The sequence below is a fragment of the Schistocerca nitens genome, chromosome 2, assembly GCF_023898315.1.
Source record: "Schistocerca nitens isolate TAMUIC-IGC-003100 chromosome 2, iqSchNite1.1, whole genome shotgun sequence".
In the NCBI taxonomy this organism is placed as follows: domain Eukaryota; kingdom Metazoa; phylum Arthropoda; class Insecta; order Orthoptera; family Acrididae; genus Schistocerca; species Schistocerca nitens.
The window spans coordinates 457058217-457077526 of record NC_064615.1 but is presented as its reverse complement, the minus strand read 5'-3'; the positions used below and the strand labels follow the sequence as shown (position 1 = coordinate 457077526).

At 35.0% G+C, this 19310-nt stretch overlaps 1 protein-coding gene across 3 annotated transcripts in view; it reads left to right on the top strand.

The window, feature by feature from the left end:
- Positions 1 to 19310, top strand: part of LOC126236342 (ATP-binding cassette sub-family C member 4-like) — a 296791-nt gene that overhangs the window by 264606 nt on the left and 12875 nt on the right. For all 3 annotated transcript variants that reach the window (XM_049945568.1, XM_049945569.1, XM_049945570.1), the window contains 9 exons: positions 1154 to 1359; positions 2822 to 3185; positions 3316 to 3466; positions 3855 to 3961; positions 4885 to 5008; positions 6477 to 6647; positions 9841 to 9968; positions 10185 to 10430; positions 11982 to 12142. In XM_049945568.1, coding sequence (XP_049801525.1) covers positions 1154 to 1359; positions 2822 to 3185; positions 3316 to 3466; positions 3855 to 3961; positions 4885 to 5008; positions 6477 to 6647; positions 9841 to 9968; positions 10185 to 10430; positions 11982 to 12142 — 1658 coding nt within the window. The remainder of the gene's footprint in view (positions 1 to 1153; positions 1360 to 2821; positions 3186 to 3315; positions 3467 to 3854; positions 3962 to 4884; positions 5009 to 6476; positions 6648 to 9840; positions 9969 to 10184; positions 10431 to 11981; positions 12143 to 19310) is intronic.

Below are 19310 nucleotides of genomic sequence, written 5' to 3'. Positions count from 1 at the left end.
AAAAATTCCTAACTCTAACGTTATGACTAAGAATGATGTCCACTTGTTACAGGCTCACTTTCTCCTTCAACACAAAGCAGCAAATTGTTTGTGTGTTGGAGTTAACCATTCTACTCACACCATACAGAGGAATTTTGGCTGTCTCACTATTTTCTCATACAACTTTCTGATAAAACCATGGGTCCTCCACAACTTACTTTTGTTACATGAATGAAAGGTCCATCAGTACAACAATTTCTTTACCTTTTTATTTCAAAAGGGTAATCAATATGATTTCACTAAGAATGAATGTGACATAATTTCTGTTGATAACACACATAAAATACTCTATATGGGAATGAAATTGGTGCCAGCTTCACAAGACATGAGACTTGGAAAAATTTCTTTGTTCTTACCACTCATATTTCAGAACTTTACACTGGAAATTTGCCACATGGAGAGCAATCAGCTCTTGCCCCCACCTGTTCACAATTTGTGTTAATCTTGCATATTGTTTACCATCACTTCTCCAACATATTTCTTATTTTTATCATTATCTTCTCATTTCTGTACATTTTTAAAATTTCTCTTTGGATCTGTCCTTTATATGTTGCAACATATTTTGTTATCTTTTCCTTACTTGGAACAATTTTTTTAATACTGCCAATTTCTGTCCCCTCAGTGATTCTAGTTTGTTTATCTTTCTCTAAATAAATTCACACTATGAAAGATGGCTTGGTTAATATTTTCCATTTATTTTTCTTACTTTTGTCAGCTTTTTATCTCTGCTCTTGGTATAAAGAAGGTATGTGCTATTCTTAAAGAAAGATCATTTTTGAATCCTTTGATGACACCTCCTGTTGATTGTACTGGAAACTTCACATGCTTGTGGCCAACCTGTACGTCTTCATTTTAATTTTTTCCATTGTAATGCAACATACTGGCATAAAATGTTCACATATGTGGACAAATAGTGATTACATTGTTAATATATGCAGTTCATTCTGTACTCGCAGTGTAATAAAGTTGAAATGATCCAATTTTTATTCAGCTCATTCACACAGAGAAATTTTTGTGTTAATTAATACAAAACTTCATGAGGCTGAGAAAAAAGGAATTATTTCAGTAGAATCAGATGTAATATACAAAATATTTCAACTAAGAACTTTTTCAGAGTCGCACCCAAGAAGAAGAAGATGTCAAGAACTTGCGAGGTCCTGTAGAGAACAAGGAGATCCGAACAACTGGAGGTATCAGCTGGACAGCATATGGACAATATCTGCGAGCAGGTGGAAATGCATGCTTCCTGCTCTTTGTTGCAGCTATGTTAATCATTGCTCAAACAGCAACAAGTGGTGCTGACTACTGGGTTACATATTGGTTAGTACAAACTAAAAACATAGCACTCTAGACTTTTTATTTAGGGCTAAGAAAGTTGGATAATAAATGTCTGTCAGACAATTACAGTTCACTATGATTTATGAAATGCACACAGTGCTGTGAATGTGACAAAGTTTTAATGTATTTAATTCATTGGTAGTGAGAAAATTGTGTGTGTGTGTGTGTGTGTGTGTGTGAAGCAGAAACTCGAATGGTAGTGTGTGTATCCATTCTCTCTCTCTCTCTCTCTCTCTCTCTCTCACACACACACACACACACACACACACACACACACACACACACACACACACACAATAAAAACCACATGTTCCTCTGTTTTTTAACACATTTAATATAATAAATCACTGAACCATCTGAAACAATGCATGACAGAAGAATGTGAAGTGTTGTGTAACTGGAAGTAACTTGTAATGGATTCATAAAATGTTACCTTTACTTTTTAGCTGCAGGTGCACAGGAATACAATGGATACTTCACATACCAGTACATTCTTCTAGGGTAGAAGGGTTACCAAAAATGCATAACTGAAGACTCTCTAAGACAATACATGTCTTGCTTTGCAAGCATTTATCTCATTGTGTGGGGTCCACTGCTTCCTTTATTTATCAATTTCATTTTACTTTAACTTTCTTGGTAGGATGCCCTTTTTGTCACAACCATTTACAGCTGGACCAACCCAGAATTTCCTGTAACGAGTATAAAGAACTGTCGGGCTGGCTAGTGTGCCAGACAAACTGTCGTTGATCTATAGGGAGGATCCAAAGGAACTTTTCATCATATTTCAGAATAACACATGGACTGCAATATCGTATTTATGCCCCAAAACCAGGCAAGCGACTTTCAGGTAAAATGTGCCTCCTGTATGGGAATACACATAATGAATGTATGAATATGGCTGTAGACAAACAGTTGACAACACAAATGGTAAGGCTCGCTATAAGTTGGAAATCCAAGTTCAAGCCCCCTCCTTCGCAAATTTTCACTATAGCCATTCCATTCTACAGCTGATGGTTGTCCATATTCATAGCTGTGAATACATTTGATGCATCCAAAACGGCTGTAGTCGTCGTGCTGCCTGTTGCTTTGGACATGCATGCATGTCCAACGGAACTCTGCAATATGATTCCGAATAACACAGGCATTGTAATACCACAGAAGCAAAATAGGTGTCAATAACATGAACAATTAATTTTCATTCGTACTTTTCTTTAGTTGTTTATTCATGTATTTAGTAGAAAATTAACAGCTGTACTTCCATACTTCCACACGTTAAAGAGAGAGTATTACACTTGGTAAGCAAAAAATATATTGTTGTTTAACTTCTTCTCTTACTTTTTTAAAACAATAATTCTGTTAAAAAATTATTATCCCTTTGTTGATTAACTAATATAAAAATATAGTCATATGTTTTGATTACTAGCAAAAGCTTAAAATGTTGCAGGACACGTGAAGAGGCAAAGCGGCGTCAACCTGTATACGAGTTTTTCGTGAATGGCACATTAGTAGCAACAGAGTACAATACACATGATCAGGTGCCTGTTATGTTCTCAAAAACCACATCCATCGGTATTTATGGAGGGGTTGTGTTAGCATGCATCCTCCTCACCATCTCACGGTCAATGCTGTTCTACAAACTTTGTATGAATGCATCAATGAGACTACATGACCGCATGTTTGATTCTATTCTTCGTGGAGCTATGCGCTTCTTTGACACAAATCCTTCTGGCAGAATCTTGAATCGATTTTCAAAGGACATGGGGGCTATTGATGAACTTCTTCCAAGAGCACTTCTTGAAGCAATTCAGGTAAAGTCAACACCTTTCAAATTTGTGGATTACACACCACAACCCACAATTTCAAATTTACTATATCATATATTCAAACTTATATTGAAACAGCATGATTTGTATTAATAAATTTTTAACATATTTTCAGATATTCCTTGTTATGTCTGGAATATTTGCTATGGTTTTGTATGTAAACTACTGGTTGGTGCTTCCAATGGTCGTGATTGGCACCATATTCTATCTTATCTCTTGCGTATTTATGTCAACAGCACGAAATGTGAAGAGACTTGAAGGAATAAGTAAGTCTGTGCCTATGAATTTCTAACATTTTGAAATATATGTAACAATAAATTAGTATATGCTTTACAAATTCTCTTCATTGAAAGTTTTGTTTATCTCAGTTTTGTTCCTGTGCATGGATGTCAACATACACTGGCAAATTTCACCTGAGACATACAGTGTTTTAAATCAGTAACAAAAAGATTCTACAGCTAGTTTAATGTTACCCTGTACAAAAGCTATCTAAAAGTAAATAAACAGTGTACTAAGAACAGCAATCATATCAGTCGGTTTGTTGTTTTACATCTTACAATAAACTATTATAGAGACTTTGTTTAAGACATCTTAAACAAAATTGAGTGGAACCATTTTGACACTATGACAAAAACCATTGTTTCTTTCCAACAGCACGGAGTCCTGTTTTCTCCCATCTTTCAGACTCATTAAATGGACTCACTACAATAAGGTCATCTGGCACACAGGATATAGTGAGAAAAGAATTTGACAGCCACCAAGTAAGTAGAAATATCAACAAAAGCTTTTAGAACTAATTTCTTGAAAGGGGGAAAACATGTTTAACAGCAGGAATAATTGATCTTTTTTAGTTTGTCTTAAAGGAAAATCATCAGGTGTATAAAGCAGGATATAATTAAGCATATCCTACATGGAATAATTTGACTAATAGTAAACTGTAGTTTTGTAACACACATACAAAAAGAATAGTAGAACATGACAAGGACTCATTTCTCAATAGGTCAAGTTATTTTAAATGTTTGTACCCATCAAGCAGTAATTTTATTTCTACTCTGAAAAAAAAAAAAAAAAAAAAAAAAGAGACATTTTGCTGGTGTCCAAACTATGAAACAGATATATGTAATATTTTTTTCTTTTAGTGAGTGAAGTATGTTGAACTCACTTCCTTCACAAATGAATTTTGTGTTCAGATATAATTTTTATCTTTTGAACTTAAACGTGGGAAGATTCCAAACAGAAAAAACTCATTAATTTTATAATTAGCAAAATCACACAGCTTCCCATTTTTCTAAAGGTTTCATGATGTTGGATGGTTATGTGATAGAATAATTTGAAACAAGTTAGAAGTAAACAAAATTATCACCTAGCCAACTACTTTGCTAATCAAGTTACATAAATTAAGTGTCAGTACTACAAAATCCCTATTACTATATACAGAAAGTTCATTGTCTTCTAGTATATATCAAAAGGTGAAACAACATTGCACTCAGTATCAAAATTCATGTTTACTACTACTTATCATACCTAGTTACTACTGGTGCAAAGCATGCAAAACATTACATCAGGCTGACCTATAATTTTCTTGCTCTGTAGAATATGAAATTCAAATAATACAGTTGTTAAGCATTAGAGAGCTGCTTTAACTATGCACACCATTTGTGTACATTGATGTTTATCTTTACAGGATCTGCATACGTCAGCATGGTTCCAGTTCATTGCTACTGGAACAGCCTTTGGTTTCTGGCTTGACTGTTTGAGTGCAATTTTTGTTACACTTGTCACATTCAGTTTTCTTGTTCTCGGAGGAGGTAAGTTAATACAGGTTTTTAATTTATTTTTGTGTAGATATACCTATGCAGTGATGGTGGATGGCTTGTGTAGCACTTATAAATCTAGATCATGACAAAGTGCAATGTAATTTTCAATCCACATATGTTATCATTAACTATGGTCACTTCAGTTGATCATATGCATTGATACGTGTCAATGTAAAATGACTCGTTCCACATCATTACAACTTATCATATCAGTGATCCATGGAACTAGCTAACTGAAACTAACTGACATTCTGCTACTTTTATTGTTACAGAGATCTGTTTGATTGTACAGTCCTTTGGAATCTCTTTCATTTGTCTTCTTTCCTCTGCATTTCCACAAGAATGAACCACTTACATTTTGATCTTTTTCTATGCAACTACAGAAAATGAATCTCTCCCATTTTTCTTTTCTCTGCAACTGCACAAGACTGAATCTCTGTTCCAGCAGTTGCAAAATCCAGTAAAACTGTCACGATCTTTCACAGTAAAATTTCTGGTAGCTGGTAATAAAACAAAATAATTTATCTATGGGTAAGGAAGAGAAAGGCAGATCAATAAGAATTTGGAAAAATGCAACACTGAGATGCAGGAACTGACATACACAGTCAAAAGAAATTAATAGATGCAATTCTATGAGGAAGAAGCTTGTGACAGAAAAAATGAAAAATTTTACAATAGAGAATTCAAGAACATTAAACACAAAGAAAGTAATTATAATAATGCAAATGACTCTGGAACTAAGATTTGGGTGTTAAAGATGAAAAACAAAAGATGTACCACTGACAGAAAATGAGAGGAAAAATGTACAAAGAATAGAAAAGTACAACTTTACATCTGGGCAGGCACTGAGAATAATGTCAGCAATTTACTGATTTACTGAAGAGTAAATCAGGCATCATACCTTTTTAAGTCTAAAATCTTGAATAACACAAAGATGCAGACATACTATGAAGCTGCCCTTTGTCAGTTCTGCATACTATTACTTTCCTGTTTTCCATCTGAAGGCTTTTAATTTACTTATGCCATTTTCTTTTAGCTCAGATGTAAGTGCATAAAGTAACTGTGATCAGAATGACTCAAGATATAGTATTGCACAGTTTGCAGATTTAGTATTATTGCACTGAGTGATACTAACGTTATGTGCTATTCTTTTACCATTCCAGTTTTATTGCTGGAGTGCTTTCATTTCAGTATGTGGGTCTGGTATGGGGGGAGGGATAATCTCACTGTGTTTTTCACATTAAGTCACTGGAAAAAATAATTGAGTTGTATTACCTTTTTGACTAGTAAAGCTTAGGTCAACTAAGTCTCTGGAACTAAGGTTTTCTTTACTGTCTGTGCTACCTGTAGTCTTCGCAGTCAACAAACAACATATTCTCAGTACAAAATTTTTTATGTAATTTGGTAAAAAATAAATTTGTCTTCCACAATATTTCAAAGTTTTATTTAATTTTTCCAGATGTACCAGGAGCAAATGTAGGATTGGCTATCTCACAGTCACTGATCCTGACAGTTATGGTCCAACATGGAATTCTGCAGATCACTGAAGTAGTCAGCCAAATGACCTCGGTAGAGCGAGTGCTGGAGTACACCAATATAGAAAAGGAACCAAGTTTAGAATCTGAAGAGGGTATGCAATTTTTTAAGCAGTTTCTTATGGTGCACAGTCCTGTGAGGTTTCTGAATTGTTGCACATATTTCATAAACAGAAATTCATTATACATATGACATTGTTTTAAAATTTTTTGAATTTCTCAAAGTAAAATTTGTTCTTGGTTATTAGATACGAATGAGATTAGAAATGTTTTTCACAGAACATCAGTAGACTCATAATTTGAGTCTTGAAACCTCCTACATCCATTCCACATACATAGCTAACACCATCCACAGAACTCCAACAGTATAAGTTAAATACTTGATTACAGTGTTGAGAACAACTAAGACATAGAATTTCTAAATAATGGGCAATCATTGCTGAACAATTGTAAATTGTACTTTGCCCCACATAAATAAGCAACATCATTTGACTGATACATGTGTGATGATGTATCTACAGCTGTCACAAAAAGTCGCAATGTGCTATGCTGATTGTCAGTAACCAGTAACACTAATTTTGTAAATGTCATGGTCATAAAGGATCCCTGTTGTTTTGTATTTATTCTTCGATACAAATATATTTTTCTCGGACAAAAGAAGGTCACTTATTCTACAAAAGGTCCCCAATTTTCAACTTATATTATCTTTCTTCTCCAGCTGTTGAGAGCCACATGGGCATGTATCTGAAAATGTGTTAGAAGTACTTAAAGATGAGATTTTTTTAACTATGAAAGTTTCTCAATATCCTACTTCTGTACTATGTATGAAGATTTTTCCATACCAACCTGAAAAATGTACATAGTATCTACTCTGAAGGCTTGTTCTTGCAATTTCAAGCTAAGGCTTTTGATAACATGTAGCCTATCTTTAACTGATGTGAGTTAAGATTTTTTTAGTGTTTCTGTTAAATTCTCTATCCACTAACAAGACCATTGCCATTTGCACCAGTCTTATATGCTGTTAGTTCAATGTTATGTGGATCTCACAAACTTCAGTATTTCAGTAGGAAGAAAACAAGAACTTTTCAAGTCTCTTATACACACATAGCCGTTTCCTACCATCATACACATAAAATGAAGCCTGCCATTTGCTTTATCTACAACTGAGCATGTTAGAAATTACCATGTTGTATGTTACTTCAAGGCATAATCATGACGTGACTGACTAGTTATGACTCATAAATGGTTTTGCCAAAGGCTACAACTATTTTTTACATTTCATAAAATGCATAACAATACATTTCTCTTGTCCTGTAGTAAAACTTGCTTTCTACAGCAACTGCAGTCTCAAATTCCAAGTCACATTGTTGTTTTTTTCTATTATTATTGATCATACAAATATACTCAGAAAGGGTCCAAATGGTTCCAAAACAGACACCACCAGGACAATAATTGAACAACTTACAACTGATACAGAACAAACAGTTTAACTTAGTCTTATGAAACTAATATCAAGCAGTTTTACACAAATTAAAATGATTTCTAAATAGCAGAAATTGATATCAACACGCACACTAAATGAAGGTCTGTATATGAAATTTTTGGGCTATATAGACAACCAGAATTAAAATGACCTCCGAATAGCAGAAGCTGATATCAATAAGCACACAGTAAATGAAGGTCTGTATGTGTAACTTTAGGCAACCAACTGGGTGGCTCAGGTGCTGGATCAGCTCTGCCAACTTTCACTTACAGATATCTCTCATGGTTTTTAACTGCAGACAGTCTCACTGAAATGCTTTACATACTTTCTCTTAATGCTATCCAGTAGCATGGTTTTCTTAGATGTGCTGCTAAGGCCAGTATTTATTCTAAAGAATTTTGCAGCAAAAATATTGTGTGAAGTTGATAACTGAACACCTTGCACAAGCCTTAACCAAATAGAAGCCTCTATGTGGGCCTAGGGACTTACACATTTACATAACAATACAGTTACTCCTTAATGTGTTTCTACTTAGTAATAAGGATTTATTTAAAATGAACTGTGTAATTCACAACCACAATATTATAAGCATAAACTATTTTCATATAGATTAGGGTTTGGAATGGAAGTTTATATTCTGATGTAAAAATCATTAATCAGTTGTTGGGTAACACCAGGCAGGTACTTGGAAATATACGCACACAAAAGATAACTAGCTTTTGGATGAAATCCCTTGATGTGCTAGAGCATGCAGACACACACACACACACACACACACACACACACACACACACACACACACACACACACACACACACACATCGGCTGGGCTCACAATGTGTGTATTTGTATGCTAGTTCATCAAAGAATTTCTTCCAAAAGCTAGCAAACCTTTTACTCTCTTTTGTGCGCGCCTGTCGACAACTCAATGCTTGTGCTATTCATTGAGTGGCCTCATTTATTCCTAAATTATGTACATTCAGCCACCACTTTCCTTACTGTAAATATTTATAGCAAATGTAAAATAAAAACTTATTACCCATTTATTCGATATTTTATTAGAATATTTAGAGCTGTAGATAATATTCATTCTAAACAGGTTTTAACTTTAGTATTATGCAGACAGCTGATAGTTTTCTGTGTTAAGGAACACTGATGCTTAGTTTACACTATCAGAGAAAAAGGCCAGCTCTCTAGTGTCGAGGCAGAGCAGTGGCTTTGTTCGAAGAAACTTATTTTGACAAGCCATTGCTGTAAAAACAAAGTAATAGCTAGAATTAATCTTCATATTTATCTCATGTGAAGAGAGTAGCACTGGTTAGCAGTTGCCTGCAGTGAGTGCTTTTGCCTGTTAATGTTTAATTTAACTTGTTTCACATCCCTGAAGCTCTTTCCCATGATGGCATTTCTGAAATTAATAAAGTAATGAGTAGCAGCAAGGAATAATTCTAGCTGACTCATGAATCTAAATATCTCATACCTGTGAAACGTCTCACTTAGATTTTGAAAGTGAAAAAATGTGAATGTAACATCCTGTATAAAACTTGGTCATATCTCGTCAGATTAAAGTTGTACACACAATGCAGGAAACTGTGGTATATAACTCCATGAATGAATGAGATGAGAATTTTCTTTTAGTCTATAATTCATTGATTGTTTTTCCAAACAGGCTTGGTCAAGACAGGACAGGTCTGCAATTTCCTTCTGAGCCATGTTTTTTTATTTCTTATAGGCTAGTTGGTTTCATTAGTTTTAGTTATTACAATAAATATCATCCACAATAAAACTATTTTTTCTAATCACAGGAAGGAAACCAGATGAAAAATGGCCATCTAGTGGACGCATTGAATTTAGGAATATGTGTCTGCAATACAGTGAAGCTGATCCTCCAGTCCTGAAGGATCTAAACTTTGTCATTCAACCAAGGCATAAGGTAAATAGCAAACTCACCTTTTAATCATAATTAGTAAAATTATGGACAACAGAGAATGCCAGGCATTCTTCATCATTTCATTGTCAAAGTACTATTTAGTTGTTGAAACACACGTCTAGCATACGAGTTGTCGCTAATGGCTTCACAATTTATGAAGTGCAAGCGAATATATGTTTCCATTTTTTTTGTTTTTTTTTTTTTTTTTTTTTGTTTCAGGTTGGAATTGTGGGACGAACTGGTGCTGGAAAATCCTCTCTCATATCAGCTTTATTCCGCCTAGCTAAAGTAAAAGGAGAAATTACAATTGATGGCATTGAAACTGGCAGTATTGGTCTACATGATCTGAGGAAGCATATTTCCATTATACCCCAGGAACCTGTTCTTTTTTCTGCCTCACTGAGATCAAACTTGGACCCCTTTGGTGAATTTGAGGATCACTTACTGTGGAGTGCTTTGGAAGAGGTAATAGTTACTGATACTAAAAAAATGGTTTTGTCAAATCAGACCTGTAGAAGCAAAATATGTTTTAAGTGTTTCATAAGAGAGGTCTGAAGAAATACATTTTCTCCTTGAAGAAAGCTGCTCGTTAATGCCTCTGACAATTCGTTTATGAGTGTTGTTTAGATGCTAGCAGACCAATAAATAGCAAGAGTGGGAGAGTGTACACATCAATATGAAACACACTAAGTAGTGTAGAGAAATGCAGTAAGCAATAAGGATTAAGAGAAAAATTGATAACATGTATGACAAAATAAACGAAAGTAAACATAACAGACAAACTGAGAAAGCAATGGCACTGTGCATGTGTTGGCACATGCGTGATTGTTTGTGTGTTGGAAGTGAAGAAGAGGTGGCAAGAGTTGGTAGAAATTATATTTTATGGAATTAAATGTGTTTCAAAAACAAATTCTCATACCACTAACATAATCTGGAGTTGTAACAAATCTGGATGGCTCTTATGGATAGATACAATAGATAATATTTGCCTTGCTATATTTGTACTGCAATGTCCTGTATACAAGGTTTATAAAGCCTGAAGTATGACAGAAATGGAAGAAAAGCAAATGCAGTTAAGAACAGTCTGGTGATAACCGTGCACTTAAGTGGCAAAGTGAAATGTAATATACTGTATCTGGCTAAATGTTTTGAAAAATGACATGAATGAAATTACTTAAGCAAGAAGGATATGTAATTATCTGTGGATCAAAGTATCAACATGTAATGTAGAATTGAGGCTTTATATAGAAGGACTTGTCAGCATATATTGTAAATATCTCATTTCCTAAGAATATGTTGGCTGCCAGAATTCAAAATCATAGATCACTATTTCTCTGCATATGGTTTAGGCCATAGAGTGAATATACAGTACTACTGATTGTGTACATTATAGAAGCCATCACCCCAGTAAAGGAATAGCTTATGAACTTCACATAATATCTCTTCATGTTCATATATGATTGCAGAATCTCACACTTCTGGAATGGGGAATTTTAAGGAGGGGGAGGGGGGGGGGGGCGTGGGTGGGGGTGGGATGTAGTGTAGTATATCCTGTGTTCCTCCCACATCACTTACACAACAAAGCTGTTGGTAGAGTAGCAATATAAGACTTTATTTTGTTCTTTTTTAGCCTGTTTTTAGTTCCCTTTTATACCATAAGCTACTACCCCATTTACTACTGGAACAAATAGCAAACTAATGCTATAGAAAAAGTGAAAAAGAACTGGTTGTAGGTACTGGAAGTGCACTTTACATTTGAGACACCATTAAAAGTGTTGTTCACATGATTATTTGAAAGAGTTTGTAATACCGTCACATTTTCCAGCTGAAGATCAATTTGCTAAAATCAGTAGCATAAATTTCATCTTGCAGTCTCTATTTCTTTTTTTTATGATATGTGATTTTTGTTACCTAAATATTTGTAGACTTAATTTGACTTTATTTGTGACTAGTTTGATTCAGGCACTATCAGAAGAATAAAATTAGCCCAAATAAACATATTTATTTTCTGTATAGGTGGAACTGAAATCAGCTGTTCAAAGCCTGGATTTTATGGTGACAGAGGGTGGTAGTAACTTCAGTGTGGGTCAGAGGCAGCTGGTGTGCTTGGCAAGAGCTATCCTACGAAACAACAAGATATTAGTTTTGGATGAAGCAACTGCTAATGTTGACCCAGAGTGAGTTCACTGTATAATTTTCAATTTTAATACGGGAATTTACATTTCTCTAAGTAGTTTAATGTACTAAGCAACATCTGTTAACTGTAAAAGTACAGAGGTAGCCATTTATATGATAATGCAGAATTATAAAACTGTAGTGTGAAATACACACAATATTCATTCCATCCTTTATCACTGTGATATACCTCTACATCTATACTCTGCAAATCATTGCAAACTCCATGGTAGAGGGTACTCAGCACTGTATATATTAGAGTGTCTTTCCTTTCCAATTGCTCATGGTGCACGAGAAGAATGAATACTTAAATGCTTCTGTGCATGTTGTAATTTATCTAACTTGGTTTTCACCATCCCTAGAGGTTGACAAATATCTCTAGATTCTTCTCTTAATACTGGTTCTTAAAATTTTGTAAGTAGGCTTTCACAGGTTAATTGCTTCTGACTACAAGAGTCTGCCAGTTCAGGTTTTTCAACATTTCCATAATGCTGTCCCCTTAGTCAGACAAACCTGTGACATTTCATGCTGCTCTTCTTTGCATATATTCAGTGTCTCTTGTTAGTCCTATTGGGTTTGGGTCAATCACACACTTCAGCGATATTCTAAGATAGGATGCACAAGTGACATGTAAGCAGTCTCCTTTGTAAACTGACTGCATATTCCCAGTATTGTGCCAATGAACTGAAGTCTGCTACTTGCCTTACCTATGACTGAACCTATGTGATCATTCCATTTCATATCCCCACAAATTGTTACGCTCAGGTATTTGTATGATATGGCTAATTGTGGAACATTGATATTATATTCATAGGAGACTACGTTATTTCAATTTGTGAAGTGCATAATTTTACATTTCTGAATATTTGAAGTAAGTTGCCAACCTCATACCATTTTGAAATCTTTGAATATTTCTGCAGGATTTTTATGACAGTACTTCATTACAGTTAACTGCATCACCTGCAACAGTCCGAGGATGCTTTAAACATTGTCTGCCAAGTCATTAGTATACAACATGAACAACAAGGGTTCCAATTCATTTCTTTGGGACATTCCTAAAGTTACTTCTACTTCTACTAATGACTCTTCATTCAAGATAACATTTGGCTCTCTGCCTGCCAACAAATCTTCTCCCAGTCACAAATTTTGTTTGATAACCCACGTAATTTTCCTTTTGTTAATAAACAATAGTGTGATATCACGTCAGATGCTTTTCAGAAATACAGAAATACTGCATCTACCTAACTGTTTAATCTGTGGCTTTTAGGATGCCATATGAGAAAAGTGAAAATAGGGTTTCACATGCAGTTTATTTAAGGGCATAACTAGTTTCGGCTTTCGCATCCAGGCAATTTTCAAGTGGACTTCCATTGCTCTTCTTGTACATGGGTACAACTTGTCCTTTTTTCTTCAAGGACTCTATGATACATTATGGTTAAAAAGGGAGCCAACTCAGCAGTAGATTCTGTATACAGTCTGACAGGGATCTCATCATGCCCTGGAGGCTTGTTTAATTTCAACAGTTTTAGCTGTTTCTCAACACCACACTACTCTCTTTGTCGCTATCTTTGTAGTGGCATGAGAAATAAGCTGGATAACCACCTCTAGTGACAGGAACAACTGAATGAAAACATTCTATTCAACTGGTTGTTGGAAAACAATGGAGTGTTGTTTTTAGCTATTGGTTGAATTATTCATGCATTCTTTTGGGTGAAATCAGTCCATAGGAGCAACTGAACAAAGCACTCGATTCAGTCAGTCGTCATTTTATGTGTCCATAACATCATTATCCATTCATTTCTTTCCAGTGAAACCAGTATATGGGAGCAACAGAATGAAAACAGTTGATGCAGTCTGGCACATTCAGTTCTGAGTGGAAAAATTTGGTACTGTTAAATCACTGTTGCTGACTGCACTCTGTTATTGCTTGTTGTCACTGTTGTTGTCATTCTGATATAAACTTTTTATTGAGTGCAAATCAGTAGCTTCCAGTACAGCTTTCATCCATGTTTATGGTTACCAACAGATGTTTTCATAATCATTAACTTTGTCTGTAGCTCAAAATGCCAAAATTCTTAGTGGCATGGGAATGGAAAAAGTCTTGTGAGTGGATAAGAAGTGATCCTCAAGATAAATTCAATGGGATATAGAGTATCTGCAGGGATGATTCATATTATGAAACTATATTAATTAAAGAAATTCAAAGACAATTAACAAAAGATGATCAATATTTCTCACAAAAAAACTCTGTTAAGTGACAGTGTATGCTTAAAAAGCAAGTGATCAAGTCATCAAATGTATAAAATAATTCATTTTATATGCTTTCTGTTCATGTCACATCGTTTACAAAAATAAAATTATCAGTGATGGATGCAAACCAGTGGGAAAGGAGACAGACAGAGCTTCAATAAATTTAAATAAAAAGTAATTGTTCCTTTATTTAACTGTAATGCAGCACCAGTTATTCCCCTTTTAAAACCAACAAAAAAAAATCAAAATTTAATGCCAACAGTATGAAAAATTTTTTATTTTTGTAAATAAAGGCATGAATTTTGAACATACTTCATTTTTTACATATATACTCTTTCTGTTCATTATTCTGTGAAACAAAACACTTTATTTGCCCCTAAACTAGTGGGTAAACCTAGTTATGGTTCATGTATAACCTAAAAGGCTGAAAAAGTATTAAATGAAGCCACTCAAACCTGAAGAGTGACTGAAATTCATACAGCTGAATGCGACCGCAGTCACTAGTTTCATTTTATTTTTTTCATTCAAGTGAAAAACAGCTGACTTGCCAATTGGTTGTTAAAGCCAGTCAGTTATCCCATCACTAAGTACATCTGAATCTTCTTTAGTGAAAGAACACTTGAAAATGGAATTCAGTGTTTCTGCTTTTGCTTTGCTTTCCTACCTTCAATTTAAGTTCATGTGTGATCCATCAGTGTGCTGACACTAATGTTGGTGGCATTTGTGTGTGACCAGAATTTCTTTAGGTTTTTTGAGCAAACTTTCAGTAAGATTCTGCTATGATAGTCCTTGAAACTTACATACATACATTAATCCTTGTTCCATAGATAATGAATATGACATTTCATAATGATGTGGAACATGTCACTTTAACACAAGTTTTCTTTACACAAAATAATTAATTGATTAATTAATTTTTTTGCAATTACTACTTCATATCTAAGAATTCATCTATTGAGTAGAAGGAGTTATCATTCAGAAATTCTTTTAATTTTCTTTTAAATGTTGGTTGGCTATCTGTCAGACTTTTTAATACTATTTGGCAAATGACAAAAGATTTTTCTGGCAGCATAATTCACCCCTTTCTGTGCCAAAGTGAGATTTAATCCAGAATAGTGAATATCATCCTTTCTTTAAGTGTTGTAGCTATGCACTTTACTATTATTTTCGAATTGGGATGGGTTATTAGTGACAAATTTCATAAGCGAATATATGTATTGCGAAGGTACTGTGAATATCCCTAGTTCTTTAAATAAATATCTGCAAGGTGATCTTGGGTGGGCTATAGCTATTATTCTGATTACACGCTTTTGTGCAATGAATATTTCTCTCTTAGTGACGAATTTCCCCAAAATATGATGCCATATGAAAGCAATAAATGAAAATAGGCATATTAGGCTAATTTACTGATATGTTTATCACCAAAATTTGCAATAACCCTAATAGCATAAGTAGGTGAACCTAACCGTTTCAGCAGATCATCGATGTGTTTCTTCCAATTCAATATCTCACCAATGCACACACCCAGAAATTTTGAGTATTCTACCTTAGCAACAGACTTCTGTCCATAGTCTATATTTATCAAAGGTGTTATGCCATTTACTGTACAGAATTGTATAAACTGTGTTTTCTCAAAACTTAGTGAGTGTCCATTTGCAGAGAATCACTTAATAATTTTCTGAAAGATATTATTTGCAATTTCCTCAGCTGATTCTTGCTTCTTGGGTGTGATTACTGTACTTGTATCATCAGCAAAAAGAACTAGCTTTGCATCTTCATGAATATAGAGTGGCAAGTCATTAATATGTATTAAGAACAATAAGGGACCCAAGACCGAACCCTGTGGGACACCATTCTTGATACCTCCCCAGTTAGAGGACTCTGCTGGTTTTTGTAGACTATCTGTACTGTTAATTTCAACCTTCTGCATTCTTCCAGTTAAGTATGAATTAAACCATTTGTTCACTGACCCACTCATACCACAATACGTAAGCTTATCTAGAAGAATTTCATGATTCACACAATCAAAAACCTTTGAAAGATCACAAAATATCCCAATGGGTGATGTTTGGTTATTCATTGCATTTAATAGTTGATCAGTGAAAGCATATGTAGCATATTCTGTTGAAAAGCCTTTCTGAAAACCAAATTGAGATTTTGTTAGTACCTCATTTTTACAAATATGTGATGCTACTCTTGAATACATTACTTTTTCAAGAATTTTGGATAAAGCTGTCAGAAGTGAGATCAGGTGGCAGTTGTTAGCGTCAGATCTATCCCATTTTTTATGCAATGGTTTAACAATAGCATATTTCAGTCTATCCGGAAAAATTCCCTGTTTCAGTAAGCTACTACATATATGGCTGAGAATCCAACTTATTTGTTGGGAACAAGCTTTTAGTACTCTGTTGGAAATGCCATCAATTGCATGTGAGCTTTTACTTTTGAGTGAATTTATTATTTCCCTAATTTTAGTAGGGGTGGTGGGTTGAGTTTCAATTTTATCAAATTGGGTAGGTACTGCCTCTTCCATGCATTTCCTTGCATTTTCTAATGAATAGCTGAAACCTATTTACTCTACAACACTTAAAAATGATTATTAAAAATGTTTTCTACTTCTGACGTCTTGTTAACAAACTTTTTGTTGTGTTTGATAGAAATACAGTCTTCCTGTGCTCTGGTTGCCCTGTTTCCCTTTTCACGGTATTCCAAATTGCTTTAATTTTATTATCAGATGTGCTAATCTCAGACATAATGCACATACTTCTGGACTTTTCAATAACTTTTCGTCATACAGTGCAGTAGTTTTTATAATGTTTCATTGTTTTGGGATCATTACTTCTCCTAGCTATAAGATACATTTACCTTTTATGTTTACAAGATATTTTTATCCCTTTAGTAAACCATGGCTTTGTACATGGTTTCTTACAATTATATTTCACTGTTTTCTTAGGGAAACTGTTTTCAAATATACTCACAAAGGTATCATGAAATAGGTTAAATTTTAAATTAGCATCACGTTCCCTGTACACATCATCCCAGTCTAACTGTTGCAAGCTTTCCCTAAAATTTTGAAGTGTTAAATCGTTAATTGAACCACTATTTTGGAGGACTATTTTGCATTACTGTATGGAGCTATATCATATATTGTAACTAGCTGTGCATCGTGATCAGACAGAGCATTCTTAACAGGAAAAGATTTTATTTGACTGAATTTATCTTGGTCTATGAAAACGTTATCCATCAGTGTGCTGCTTTCCTGTTCCACCCAGGTAGGAAAATCAATAACTGATGTCAAATTGAAAGAATCAAGTAATACTTCAAGGTCAAGCTTTCTATCTGGCTCTTTCAGAAAATCTACATTAAAATTCCCACAAACAATAATTTGCTTTCCTTTGTCTGACAGGTAGCACAACAAAGAATCCAAGTTTTTCAAAAATAGTTGAAAATTTGCCAATGGGGACCTATACACGGCTACAATTATAAAAGTGCCTTTATTTAGTTTAAGCTCACATGCACATGCTTCTATGTGTTGCTCACGCAAAATTTTTTAGTTTCCAAATTTTTCATGCTATGACTGATTTTAACATATATGGCAACTCCTCCTCTCTCCGTAGTGTCTCTACTTACATCTTCTGAAAGCTTATATCCACCTACATTTACCATTTCCATACCTGTGACTATATGATGTTCAGACAGGCATAGTACATCTATTCCACCCTCAGTTTCTAAATCTTCTGTACAAACAAGAAGCTCATCTACTTTGTTTTTTAAACCCTGATATTCTGTTGCAATATATTAAAATTATTTTTTACTGTGCTTTTATGTGAATCTTGTGACATACTAATATTATTTTTCACTGTACTGTTATGAGAATCTTGTGATATTTTCACATCACTAGTATCTGCCTGGCTGAACTTCTCATTAAGCGTACTTTCAATCAATGTAGGACAACTGGATACTGATCTTAGCCTAAAAAAGTACTCCCATGAGTTTCGGTGCCCCCCCCCCCCCCCCTAAAGATTTTGCTATCATTCCAGCCAGTTTACCCATCCCTTTCGTATTGAGATGCAGGCCATGTCTTGTGAAGTCCCACCTACCAATACCATCAACAGGAACCAAACATATGGTTGACAAAGTAGCCACCCGAAGCAGCTGATCTAGCTCCATCATGACCCTCTTGACAGAGCTGTTCAATTGGGGCTGGACATACCGCATGAAAGCAGGAACCAAACCAACATTTGCATGGTTCGTTGCAGATGCTATTTTTACCAGGTCACACTCAATATTGTAGCCCTGATCCCTATCAATACTGTTTCCTGCTCCACCCACTAGCACAACATGATCCTGCTTTGTAAAACCATTGCACAATGATCCTACATCCTCTATCCCTTGGTTAAGACAGACACTGAGCTTGAAAATACTTGTGATCTGCTACCTGTCACCTAATTTTTCCAGCAAAATCTGGGCCACACCTCTTCCATGGCTACTACCTAACAACAGAACTTTCCTCCTACTTTCTACTTTTTTTGCAACAGTTGGTTTCCTGGTGAAAGTCTGTTGAGTGCTGACTACACTTACATCTACTTGAAGCTCTTCATTAGCTGACTGAGGTAGCAAGGTAAATCTATTGTTTGTGTCAATGATGAAACTGTCTGATACTGTTCTCTTTCTGTGGCCCCCTGTTCCTTGATACCACTTCCCACCTGTCTTCACCCTCCTCCCCCCTTCACCTCATCAGTTCCTCCCTAGCACTATCGAGTTCAGCCTGAAGGGCTCTAATCTTCCCTTCCTATTCCGCTATTTTCCTATCCCTTGAACATAATCTGCAATACCATGGAAGAGACCCATTTACTTCACCGATTCCCACGCCACTACATTCACCTCAATGTAACCATCTGCCACAACAGCTGCACAGAA